This window comes from Cyprinodon variegatus, unplaced genomic scaffold, assembly GCF_000732505.1.
Source record: "Cyprinodon variegatus isolate N-32 unplaced genomic scaffold, C_variegatus-1.0 Scaffold584, whole genome shotgun sequence".
In the NCBI taxonomy this organism is placed as follows: domain Eukaryota; kingdom Metazoa; phylum Chordata; class Actinopteri; order Cyprinodontiformes; family Cyprinodontidae; genus Cyprinodon; species Cyprinodon variegatus.
The window spans coordinates 145,591-158,255 of record NW_015151037.1 but is presented as its reverse complement, the minus strand read 5'-3'; the positions used below and the strand labels follow the sequence as shown (position 1 = coordinate 158,255).

At 43.1% G+C, this 12,665-nt stretch overlaps 1 protein-coding gene across 1 annotated transcript; it reads left to right on the top strand.

Moving 5' to 3' along the window:
• The first annotated feature begins 6,678 nt into the window (after positions 1-6,678).
• LOC107095917 lies at positions 6,679-10,738 on the top strand. The gene is made up of 5 exons (XM_015392288.1): positions 6,679-6,843; positions 7,220-7,525; positions 8,411-8,686; positions 8,965-9,114; positions 10,665-10,738. The coding sequence occupies exons 1-5, from the start codon at positions 6,798-6,800 to the stop codon at positions 10,736-10,738; spliced, it is 852 nt and encodes a 283-aa protein (XP_015247774.1). The 5' UTR covers positions 6,679-6,797.
• The last annotated feature ends 1,927 nt before the right edge of the window (positions 10,739-12,665 follow it).

Genomic DNA, 12,665 nt, shown 5'->3' with positions numbered 1-12,665 from the left:
AGTTTTTTTTTATTGGTTTGGAAACATGTTAAATGACCACATACATGTGGAAAGTCTTTAACAGGAACTGAAACAGTTTTGGTTTGTTTTTTCAGGTCAAACAAGATGAAGAAACGGTGACTTATTCTGCTGTTAGGACTAAACAGAAGAGAGAAGAAGACATTGATCCTAACAGTCTCTACAGCCAAGTTTCTAAGCCCAAACTAACTAAATAGGGAAATTAAAAATCTCAAACCTCTACCTTTATTAAAACTGCTACAGGAAGTAGACATTTGGGTTTAGGTTACGCCGAAGCCAAAATAATAATCTATAGCTTATATTCAAGTTTTGCTATTGTATTTAAGTGATGATGAGTGTTTCGGAGCAGGAATGTACAGTTACTGAGTTATGGAGCTTTGTTATAGTTGTAAATATGTGGACTTTATTAAACTCAAGAGTTAAAAAAAATAAAGCCCTTGTAAGTTCCTGTGAGAAAAGATTGTTATTCTGTCTCCTCTGTACCTGCCTAGACGTGACCGTCAAGGTGAGGAGAACATAATTTCATCCAGATTCCGATTAGCATCAAATTTTAAAGCCTAAAATAACCTTTTAGTTCACAGTCAGAGATTATGGAAAGCAAACTTGGAAGCAGTTCTCAGATTTTAACAACAGAAGGTTAGTTTCCATGCCAACACACACAGCAACAGCTTTTCAATCTGAACTATGAGTCCGTACTCCCATTCTCGTGAATTGTCTTTTTGTTTAATTGCAGATTGCAACCTTAACTTAACGCCACCTACTGTACCGGAGTATATAGCATGGGCTATATCAATGTGATGATTACTTTATAACTATATCTATAAATACATATATCTGTCATGAATGGGTGGTGATGTTCCTTGAGGACCCAGATGCAGAGACGAGTGAAGCAGAGATGAGTTATGAGAAATTTAATTGCAGACCATAGGTAACAGGGGAAGAAATCCAGAAATCCAACTTAAAATGCTAAACAAACCAAAACCATGAAGACATCAGGGGGAAACGAGCCGGGGAGAGATGAGGCAGGAAGAAAGCAGCAACGACAGGACAAAACATAAAACCAAACGCAGAGTCCAAATAAAAACCAAAACAACCCACCCAAGGTGGGCGAGGGCAAACAAAGTCTCTGGAGGGCGGCCGTGTGGCCGGAGGCGAGGCAGACTCTCTGGAGGGCGGCCATGTGGCTGGAGGCAAGGCAGAGTCTCTGGAGGCGAGGCCATCTCTGACGAAGGGAGGCCCCTGGAGAAGGCCGGCGGCGAAGGAGGGCCTCTGGGGGAGGCCGGCGGGGAAAGAGGGTCTCTGGGGGAGGCTGGCGGCGACGCTGGGTCTCTGACGAAGGAGGGTCTCTGGAGGAGGCCGACGGCGACGCCGTCTCGGATGCAGCAGCAGCAGCCTTGGGGGACGCCGTCGCAGCCGCAGGGGATGCAGTCTCAGACGCAGCTGAGGGGCCTTGAAAGCTTGGCGCGCCCGCTGAGGGGCCTTGAAGGCTTGGCGCGCCCGCTGAGGAGCCTTGAAGGCTTGGCACGCTCGCTGAGCTTTAATTCTGAGAGCCTTTTATTAGTGTGCTCAGGGGTATCTGGACGGCACAGAGTGGGCTCAGGGGTCACTGGACGGCATAGAGCGGGCTCAGGGGTCACTGGCGCTAGGCCTAACGGCCCGCTAATGGGCTCTGAAGCTGGGGAAAGTGCCCCGCTAATGGGCTCGGAAGCTAGGGAAACTGGCCCGCTGATGGGCACTGGACCTAGGGAAACTGGCCGGCTAATGGGCACTGGAGCTGATGGAGGTGACAGGAAAGGGAAAAGCTCTTCCCTCTCCCCATAAAAGAAGCCCCATAACTGAGACTCCTCTAGATGGGGAGTTCTGACTGCAGGGGGTGTAATCATGGGTACCGACTTGAGTCTCTTCAAAGATGGGGCTAGCTGTTGGTCATGAAGGTGATGACTGAGACTAAGGGAAAAACTGACCTGGTTACGAGGGGAGCTAAATCTAGAAGCTAGCTGACCCATGGGAGTGGAGGCGTTAGGTTGACCCTCCGGAGAGAGAGGGGGGGCGTCTGTCAGTTGGGTAGGTGGGTGTTTCCGCTGGCGGGTGTTAACGTACAGCACACACAGAGAGTGGAGAGTGAGGAGGACTCCAGCAGCAAAACAGCGTTTTCCAGATGGAAATACCGATGTTTAGTCGAGCTGCGTTTCCCCATCAGATACGGTTTTCCCTTTTTCTCCGCACAGCATGACTAACTGCATAAGCAACAGGAAATTTGCATACACGCTAAAGGCACGTAACAGCTGCCCTGTGCTCGCGCCACAGGAGAACTACGGAGAGCGTGCACGTTCAAATGTTAGCATTTATGAAGAAAGGGAGAAATCTGGATAGCTAGATAGATAGATAGATAGATAGATAGATAGATAGATAGATAGATAGATAGATAGATAGATAGATAGATAGATAGATAGATAGATAGATNAGATGGAAGTTAATTTTTGATTTATGTCCCTGGTGGCACCCCACATAATATGGTTCCATGTTATCACTTTTTTTTTTTGTAAAGAGGAGATTTTATTTTTTATTTCAATATTAACCTGTTAAATATCATGTGAATGTATGCCGAACTAAACTGTGTTTTACATTTTTTATTGGCTATGGAAACACTTTAGATGACCACATACATGTGGAAAGTCTTTAACAGGAACTGAAACAGTTTTGGTTTGTTTTTTCAGGTCAAACAAGATGAAGAAACTGTGACTTATTCTGCTGTTAGGACTAAACAGAAGAGAGAAGAAGACATTGATCCTAACAGTCTCTACAGCCAAGTCTCTGAGCCCAAACTATCTAAATAGGGAAATTAAAAATCTCAAACCTCTACCTTTATTAAAACTGCTACAGGAAGTAGACATTTGGGTTTAGGTTCCGCCGAGGCAAAAATAATCATCTATAGCTTATATTGAAGTTTTGCTATTGTATTTAAGTGATGATGAGGGTTTCGGAGCAGCATTGTACAGTTACTGAGTTATGGAGCTTTGTTACAGTTGTAAATATGTGGACTTTATTAAACTCAAGAGTTTTAAACGAAATAAAGCCCTTGTAAGTTCTTGTGAGAAAAGATTGTTGATCTGTCTCCTCTGTACCTGCCTGGACGGGACCTTCAAGGTGAGGAGAACATCATTTCATCTAGATTCCAATTAGCATCAAATTTTAAAGCCTAAAATAACCTTTCATCCAACAACCTTTCCATCCCAGGAGGTGAGGCAGAGTCTCTGGAGGCCGGCCGTGGGGCCGGAGGCGAGGCCATCTCTGACGAAGGGAGGCCCCTCGACGAGGCCGGCGGCGAAGGAGGGCCTCTGGGGTAGGCTGGCGGCGAAGGAGGTTCTCTGGGGGAGGCTGGCGGCGACGCCGGGTCTCTGATGAAGTAGGGTCTCTGGAGGAGGTCCACGGCGACGCCATCTCTAACGAAGGAGGGTCTCTGGAGGAGGCTGACGGGGACGCTGTCTCTGACGAAGGAGGGTCTCTGGAGGAGGCCGATGGCAACATGATGCAGCAGCAGCCGCAGGGGTTGCCGTCTCAGACGCAGCAGCAGGAACAGCCTCAGAGGAGGCTTGGAGCGCTCGCTGAGGGGCCTTGGAGGCTTGACGCGCCCGCTGAGGGGCCTTGAAGGCTGAGAGCCTTTTATTAGTGTGCTCAGGGGTATCTGGACGGCACAGAGCTCGCTCAGGGGCTCGGAGGCCACTGGAGCTAGGCTTAACGGCCCGCTAATGGGCTCTGAAGCTGGGGAAACTGGCCCGCTAATGGGCACTGGACCTAGGGAAACTGGCCTGCTAATGGGCACTGAAGCTGATGGAGGTGGCAGGAAAGGGAAAAGATCTTCCCTCTCCCCATAAAACAAGCCCCATAACTGAGACTCCTCTAGATGGGGAGTTCTGACTGCAGGGGGTGTAATCATGGGTACCGATTTGAGTCTCTTCAAAGATGGGGCTAGCTGTTGGTCATGGAGGTGACGACTGAGACTAAGGGAAAAACTGACCTGGTTACGAGGGGAGCTAAAGCTAGAAGCTGGCTGACCCATGGGAGTGGAGGCGTTAGGTTGACCCTCCGGAGAGAGAGTGGAGGGGTCAGGCTGACCCGCCGGAGAGGGAGTGGAGGCGTTAGGTTGACCCTCCAGAGAGGGAGTGGAGGCGTCAGGCTGACCCACCGGAGAGGAAGTGGAGGCGTCAGGCTGACCCGCCACAGAGAAGGTGGAGGCGTCTGGCTGACCTACCTGAGAGGAGGCGATTGAAAGCAGAGTAGGAAGGAGACGAAGTGATGGTTTGGGTGGTGGAGGTCTGTTGAAGAGTTCGGCGCTGGCTGCTTGGTGGTTCCACTCCAACTCTTAAAACAGTTCAGACAACACTGGGGGAGTTTGTGAGGAAAATTTGCTTTAGCTGGCCAGCCGCACTCACCCAGCCGCACTCACCCTCTTCCAAGGCGGTGTTTGATTGAATATTGAGTCCAGAGTATTGCCTAGATTGATGAAAAAATTCCTCAGGGTGTCCAGACTGGGCTCTGCTGGGTCCATTTTGGTTGGTTCCTATTTTCAAGGTTAGGTTGTGGTTTGGGGACCCAAATACAGAGGCAGAGAGGCTGAGGAGACTTATGTAGTTTAAAGGAGAGAAACATTAAACAAAGGCAGGAATCCAAAAATCCAACTAATAATGAAAAGCAAACCAGAACTATGGAGACATCTAGGGAAACCAAGCACGAGGAGCCAGGGAGAGACTCGGCAGGAAGACAACAGCATGGGAGGACAGCAAAGACAAGGGAGCAGTATAGCAGAGGGAGAGTATATGTAGCTGACTGAGACAAAGGCAGGGCTAACGAGCTGACAAGAAGCAGGTGTGACAGGAGACAACAAGGGAGCCAAGGGAAAAGGAACACACACAAGAGGGCAAAAAGGAAAACCGCAGAAAAACCTGAGAACATAAATCTAGAAACTACAACAAAATAGGAATTTAACCAATAAAACTAGAAGACAAGTAGCAAAGTAAAGCACAACAGAACCAAGACCATGATAAGGAGGTAATGAAGCACTTTAGTAGACGACAGACACTGATGGGGGTAACGGTGTTGAAAGAAACCTTTTTTTAGTAACGAGGTAATCTGGCTAAGTACTTTGCCTGCAACTATAACTCAGTTACCGTGGCCGACACCCCGTTACCTCACGTTACTCAGGTCGCACAATGAACCTTTTCTTTATGATAGGACTCGTGCGTGCCTTGTCATGAGAGTGGGGATGAGATTTGCTGATGTATAGTGAGATTACATCTGTCAGTTGGGTAGGTGGGTGTTTGCGCTGGCAGGTGTTAACGTACAGCACACACAGAGAGATGGAGAGTGAGGAGGACTCCAGCAGCAAAACAGCGTTTTCCAGATGGAAATACCGATGTTTAATCGAGCCGCGTTTCCCCATCAGATACGGTTTCCCCTGCATCTCCGCACAGCGCAGACGGCATGATTAATTGCATGAGTGACAGGAAAGGGGTTTATAGGCCCGTCAGGTAGCGTTTCCCCCTGATGTAATTTACATTGAGTTGCAATAAATAAAAAAAAACTCTCTGCAGGTACTTGTCTTTGTCATCCACTCTATTCAGCTGGCTTTTGAAACACGGCGAGAAGGTGGGGGCCGGGTGGTGAGGGTTACGGGGGCCAGCAACGCAAAAGTAATGCAATACTTACTTTTACTACTAACTACTTACTTTTATTGTGGAGTAACTCAGTTAGTAACTCAGTTACTTTTTTGGGAGAAGTAACTAGTAACTATAACTAATTACTTTTTCGAAGTAACGTCCCAACACTGACAACAGAAACCAAAATTTAGAGGTGCCTAGTCAACCACTGCACATGACAAGAGGAAGTAACAGAGAGCATCTGGTCGAGGTCTTAATTCCCTAATCTGCAGATAGGTGTCGCTAACTACAGGGAGCTTGAAAATCCAATATCCTACTTCAAACTAACTTCACAGCGGTGTTTGCATCCTGCATGTTTCACCGTGCGCTTTGCATTTGAACCTGTCAGCCACTCTCCTTTAAAGAGATGAATCAATCAAATCATACAGACAGAAAATTCTAACTCCTCAATTTGAATTACTTTGAGCTATCTGATGCACACTTTGATAAGTAGAATAAGCAGTCAAGGAGCTATTTCCTTTTTTTCCCCGAGCATTTTATTGTCATTACACTGTCACAAGTACAGAGTAAGGAAACAAACTCTCTGCATTTAACCTATCTCCTTTGGGAGCAGTGGGCTGCCATTGTGCGGCGCCCAGGGAACAGTGTGGGGTCAAAGGTCTTTGTTCAGTGAGCCAGAGTGGCAGGCTGGGGGAGTGGGGTTTGAACTCTGGATTCCAATGCCCTAATGACTAGGGTGCCACTCCCCAATCTCACATTGGAGAAATTTACCTCTGTATTTAAACCATCCCCTTGTGGAGCAGACTTAGGTTGAGGGTTTTGCTCAGGAAACTTAAGTGGAGGCTCTGGCCCTGGGGATCGAACCGGGTGCATGCAACCTTCTCACAGCACTGCTCTAACAACTAGGCCAACGCTCCCCTTGAACTGTATGGGGCAGTATTTACTAATGTGATATTTCTACTAGACACAAGTGTGACGACATCCTTACGATAACATGTGGGTGTTGGTGTGAATTTCTTCTTAAACATTAATTCAATCATAAAGAGGAAATAGCATCAGTATTTTCAGATCTGCTGCAGAGAAACGTCTCTCAGTGTTCAGCAGCTGATAGAAGGACAGGAGATGTTGGGTCTGGAACTGATTCTGATCGTTGTTCTTCAGTTTGAAGGTAAAGATCTGCTTACTTTTGAATGAAGCTGAGACAAATTAAAGGACACACTGGTTTATAGCGGCAGTTCAAAGAGGGATGAAAATACTTGCAAGAGTTAATTTAAGCAGCAGTAGCAGCAATTCACTTTTTGACCCAGCATTTGTGAAAAGGAAGTTCAGAAAAGTTAGATTTATTGTATTTTTTTCTTATGCTGTCTGAATGTTAACACCTAACATTGGTGTAAGATGTCAATAACTGATGACATGAAAATGGGTAAAAATATTAACAAAATATTGTAGATAATAATGCAAATAAATGACTGTCTCATTTCAGCTTCACAATTGTGTTGAATTGTTATGATGAATTATGTCCAACTTTACTGTCTTTACTGCAGGCACCAGAGGAGATTTTAAGTATTACAGATCTGGAGATGATGTCATTCTACCTTGTAGCAGTTCTTCATCTTCTTCCTCGTGCTCCACTGTTAACTGGTTTTATGACAGAGATTCAAACATTAATCATCAACAGCAGATTAAGGATGGAAAAGTTGTTCCATCACCTCGAGCTGCCAGGTTAAATGTGGACAGTAACTGCTCTCTGATCATCAACAACATCACTGCTGAAGATGCTGGAAGTTATTACTGTCGACTTGGTTCAGGATCCACTTATGATGGCTCTGTGTTTCTGAACGTTCTGACCAGTGAGTATGTAGACCTGAATGATCTGATGCTGTCAGACTCTTTCCTTCTCATTAACATTGTGAAATACTTGTGTTGGACAGATGTTTCTGACATCAATAGTTCTGATGAATATCTGATGCAGTCAGAAGTTCAAATGTTGTTCTGTCAGAGTGTGAACCAATCATTTATTCAGCTCTGTGTGATGCTTCAACCACACATCAGTCCACATTCTGATATCTGATATTGAAAAAGGCTCATTCATTTCATGGATGATTGTTTTTATACCTAATAATGATCAAATCAAACTCAGTGTGGTTTTTAAATCTTATTTCTGCCTCTAACTGTGTTTTTTGTTGAGTTTCTGAGATTTTGTTGGGTGTCGCACCCTCAACTTGATGTATTCTGATGAGAAATGAACAGCAGTCACCTCTACCGCGGGTAAACACATAAAAGGGGAGAGACCAGAGGGCGCAAACATTTCAAGGAAAATTAATACCACCAAAGAAACAAAGAAGGGTCCCCGACCCTAGAGTCACTTACAAAAATCACAGTTGTTCACATAGTACAGGGCTTACAGCTCTATGCCCAAACCACTAGGCTGCCACTCCCCTGTGCTTTTTATTGGGCAAGACACTTAACCCGCCTTACCTGCTGTTAATGTTCAGATGGTTGGCTGTTGTTGCATGTAGCACAACATCATTAGTGTGTAAATAACTGAACATAGTCTAAATCTCTTTAGTCCTCTACTTGATACAAGCACACTAAAAGTACAAGCTAATTACTATTTAGTTTTTTTTATTCTACTTTTCAAAGCATGAGATAAAGTTGTCTTTTTAAGCTTCCAATTTTACAGAGTTTCTGTTACATCTTTAAGTAAAAGACAACTATTTTTCATTTCCTTCCAGTTTCTCCATCTTCACCAGATGCTGAGCCAACAAAGGATGGAGATGTCACATTACAGTGTTCTATGAAGAAATTCAGTCAGTCGTCTCCTTGTCCAGTGAACAGTTTCCACTGGTTGGATGAGACGGGAACTAAACTGAGTGTTTTTCAGAAGGATTCAGGCTGTATTTCCTATTTGAATGTGCAGCATAAAAGCATCACCAACAGAAAATACACCTGCCAGTTTGTTGAAAAAAACAGCATAAAGGTAGAAGCTCACTACACAGCTGCGTTTAAAGGTAGGCTGCCTTTTTATTTTACTGACTAAATGAGACAAAAAGCATTATTGATTACAACTGTAATTATTTTTCTTCTGTTTTAAAGTCTGTGGTGTAGTCATCAATTCTCTAAGTAGACAATATTTTTAAGAAGATATTGTTTTGTGGGCAAACAAGATTTTAAGATTGTCATTGACATTGTGTTCTGCTGAAGGTTAAAAACTCTAAACATATAGGAAAATATAGAATTTGCTAAATAAAAACTAAAAATGTCATGGTTTGTAATCTTTCTGTCCTAGGAGCATTTCCTGGCAAATACTCCAACATCATCATTATCGTCATCCTCACCATCTCTGTAGCAGTGTTTGTGCCTCTACTGCTGGTTGTTCCGGCTGCTATTTTAATCAGACGAAGGAAAACCAGAGTTAATCAGGACAATACAACAGCAGGTAGGCCTATTGACCTTTCAATATGAGCTAAATCTAGAGTTAAAAATTCAGTCCACACAGATGACAATGAGTAGGACTAAGTTCACTAACCTATAAATCAACCAGTTCAAGTTCATTTGGTAAATTAAGCCATAATCCTCAGCAATAGAACCTAATATTTCCCCCTTTAAATGTGTGATCATAATATATAGAAAGAAATGGAAAATGCTGGATGCAGTCAAGGTATACTGGATGTGCAGTGAAGCCGTTATTTAGCCAAATTGCAAAGAACTTAAACTTGTAGGGAAGTCCTATTTAAATGTCAAATCATTCTGGCTTAAACATGTATATAAATGTTCTCTTTATCAGATGATATTGTCCCAAAAGTTAGAAAATGTCTATTTTTAAAAAAAATCCTGTCTTAAAATCTGTGGGGTTTTTTGTTTTGTTATTTTATGTAGGCCAGTTAGTTATACGTCAGCCTGTACACCTAAATTTGGCCAATCATAGATCAACGGTCATCTGTCAATCAAATGTTTTAGGTCATAGCATCTTGTTTCATATGTCGAAGCTAATACACACGGTTGACATAAGATATTTGAATAATTTATTATCGCTGTCCATAGCGTTCTTTGACAGTGTCATTGCTAAATACTACTTGGTCCCAATGTAATTTCCTATTGGGATTCTACTAGAACTAAGTTGCTAACTGGTTAGCAAGATGCTTCCGACAAACTGGCCACAACCGAAGATGGTTGAGAACCTTCCGCCACAAAAATCCCTTGATAATCGACCAATCAGGTTCACTTTATTCACTCATGTAAAGTCGGGCACCACTTGGGAGAAAACGGAAATGCAACGTTTGGAACAGCCGTTGTCCTACGACTTTTAGAAACATACAGGAACATTCAGGTTCTGCTGAAAAGATCGGGAACAAAATAATTTCGGACATTCCTCATTCAGTAGTAGATATTTCCAAAGATAACTCAGATGCTTTAACTCCCTTTGTCACTTTAAATTTGAAGTGGACATGGCTGAGATTTGGACTTGTTTATTACGTCCCGGTGGGCAGTTTGCAGAAATTTTTTATTTTTTTTTTTTTTTCTGTCCAAGTCTTCCTTTGTTATTTCATAAATCTCTGCAAAGCGCACTGCTAAACTAGCATCAGAAATACCAGCAGATGAGTCTGAATAGAGCAGACTACTACTAGCAGTAGACATGCTGGTCTGCCATGCTGTTTGCAGTAGTAAGTGCCATAGAACCTGATGTTATCCAATGAAAACTGTCGTTATCAATTGAACACAAAAGTGGGCTACATTTGCCGCTCATTATTTTCAGAGTTAAAGTCGCTCTCATTTAGTTTAATTACTTCAAAACTTATCATTTCAGTTCACCGTTCACTAAAAATAGGAACATATTCAGTGAACGCCATTAATTGAAGGCGTTCATGTACAACACTGATAGTGGAAACTTTTAACAGTTGTACATAAACAAGCTTTTTTCAGTTTAAAACTATGAACAACTTTAAGCAAAGAATTCTAAAAAGCAATTGCAGAAAAACCTGTAAACAGGTAAGGAAAGACAGCTCTTTGTAGATGAGAGCCAGCAAAGTTTCTACCGCTATGGACCTCAGCTGTCTCCCTGACCTAGCAGCAGGAAGCCGCATCTGCCGCTGTGGTTGTGTAGAGGGGGACACGGCTGGCTGTCTCGTCCCAGTGTAAGAAACAGATCTGCTCAGGCCCTGCGTTTTCCCGTGACGTTACAGTACCTCATTGGCTAAACGTTCCTACGATGACGTAAAGCAATGTTGTTGCCCAGACAACCATAATAATGTTACTGACTTGTGTGCCAAGTCAGTAACATCTGTATTGTTAAGGGCTGGTTATCTTCCCACCGCAGTGTGTCGCATTGAGCTTTTCGCAGATATTTTTGATTAATGCTCAATTTTGAAGCGCCATCTGCTCTATGTTATTCCTGTCCAAAAGGAGATTTCACTATGTCAGACTCACCACTGGTAAAAGAAAATGGGGACAAGCACGTAGGACCGCCTTATATAAACATATCGTCAGAATGATCGACAATTAGGAGGATCACTTATTTTGATGATCCACCCGCAAAAAGAACATCCTCCATTGTACCTTTAAGGAATGGGTGCAATCTGTTTGGGTGGCGTTGTCATCAGCAGGGGCAGGGTCCCCTGCAGATTAGGTACCTACTGTACACCAGTTATGGCACCATCTGAAAAACATACAAAAGACCAAGGGCAAGAGAAACATGCCTAAGAGAGAAAAATGCAACAAACTGTGCTAAAAATCAGCTGTCTTCATAAAGACAAGCCAGTAGCAGGTCTCGGCTGACCAAGTGAAAACAGGCTAATTTAATAGCATTGCCGATTGACCTGTGCAAGTCTGAAGCATTAACAGCCCAGAAACCCTTGCTGAAAGAGCCTTGGTTCCTCTGTAACCATGGTTTTTACTCATTGGTGAGCAAAATATCTGTGTTGTTTCTTTAATACAACATTAATACCAACAAATTTGTTCATTTTTGTGTGTGTCAGTATGTTTTTGTTCTTTTTTCTCAATATGAAGGGTAAAAATTTTAATAAAGCCATAGGCCCCTTTAATTTGTGGGTTGCAAGCTTGGCATGGTGTGTAGCAACAAGCCCCGTGCCTTTGCAGAACAGCTTTATTTTAGTTCTCCTTCTCACATCTAACTCTCTTAAAGGATTTATTTGAAACTGTCTTCCTAGTAACCAACACATTGTGCAGAAGCAGTAGTTCAGAGAAAAGCAGAAGTGGGTTTTCTATCTTTAAAATGTAAATGAAAACAATTAAAAATATCAATTTTCTTTTGATGCAGGTCAAGATTCAACCTGTGAAGGTCCTCACTTTGTGAGTATTGATGCAGTCCAATACATTTCCTGTAGAGTTAACAACCTGCAAAGCAAATAACTCTTAGTATGTTTAAATATTGTTGGGAAACTAGCAACCATGCTTGACCGTAAACACAGTTATGATACTTCTGCATTGCCTTTGCAGCTCATGAAGTGTAAACTCAAAGGAAATGAATGCAGTTGCTTCCTCTTTTCTAAACTTGACAAAGAATGAAAAAATTTAACACTTAGTTTTAAAAATACGAACATATAGCTGCACTGAAGGAGATGTGGATTTTAATTTCAGAAGTTAGTGAAACGCAGTAGCAGTTTTGTTTGTGACAGAGATATTTTTTTTATTTCAGTATTAAAGAGAGATATAGCAATCTGTTCAGAAATACTTTTTGTTGTATTGAAGGCCTTCCTTCCTATGAGTACTTAATACTTTATGTATTCAGAAAAAGGAACAAAAAAATCAGACGTCTGTGAGAGCTGCAAGACTGTGAAAACTCTGACCAATCGCAGCCATTCTATCTGAATGGAAACAAATCAGATGCCGTCATCTCTCTCCCTCCTCCTCTATTTGCACGCTCGCCATGTTTGGCTATTGCCGGAAATATTCACAACACGTCATTGCAAAACTCGTGCTAAACGGAACTTGCCAAAACTTGTATGGTTAGTGGGACTATTTCTAAACTTA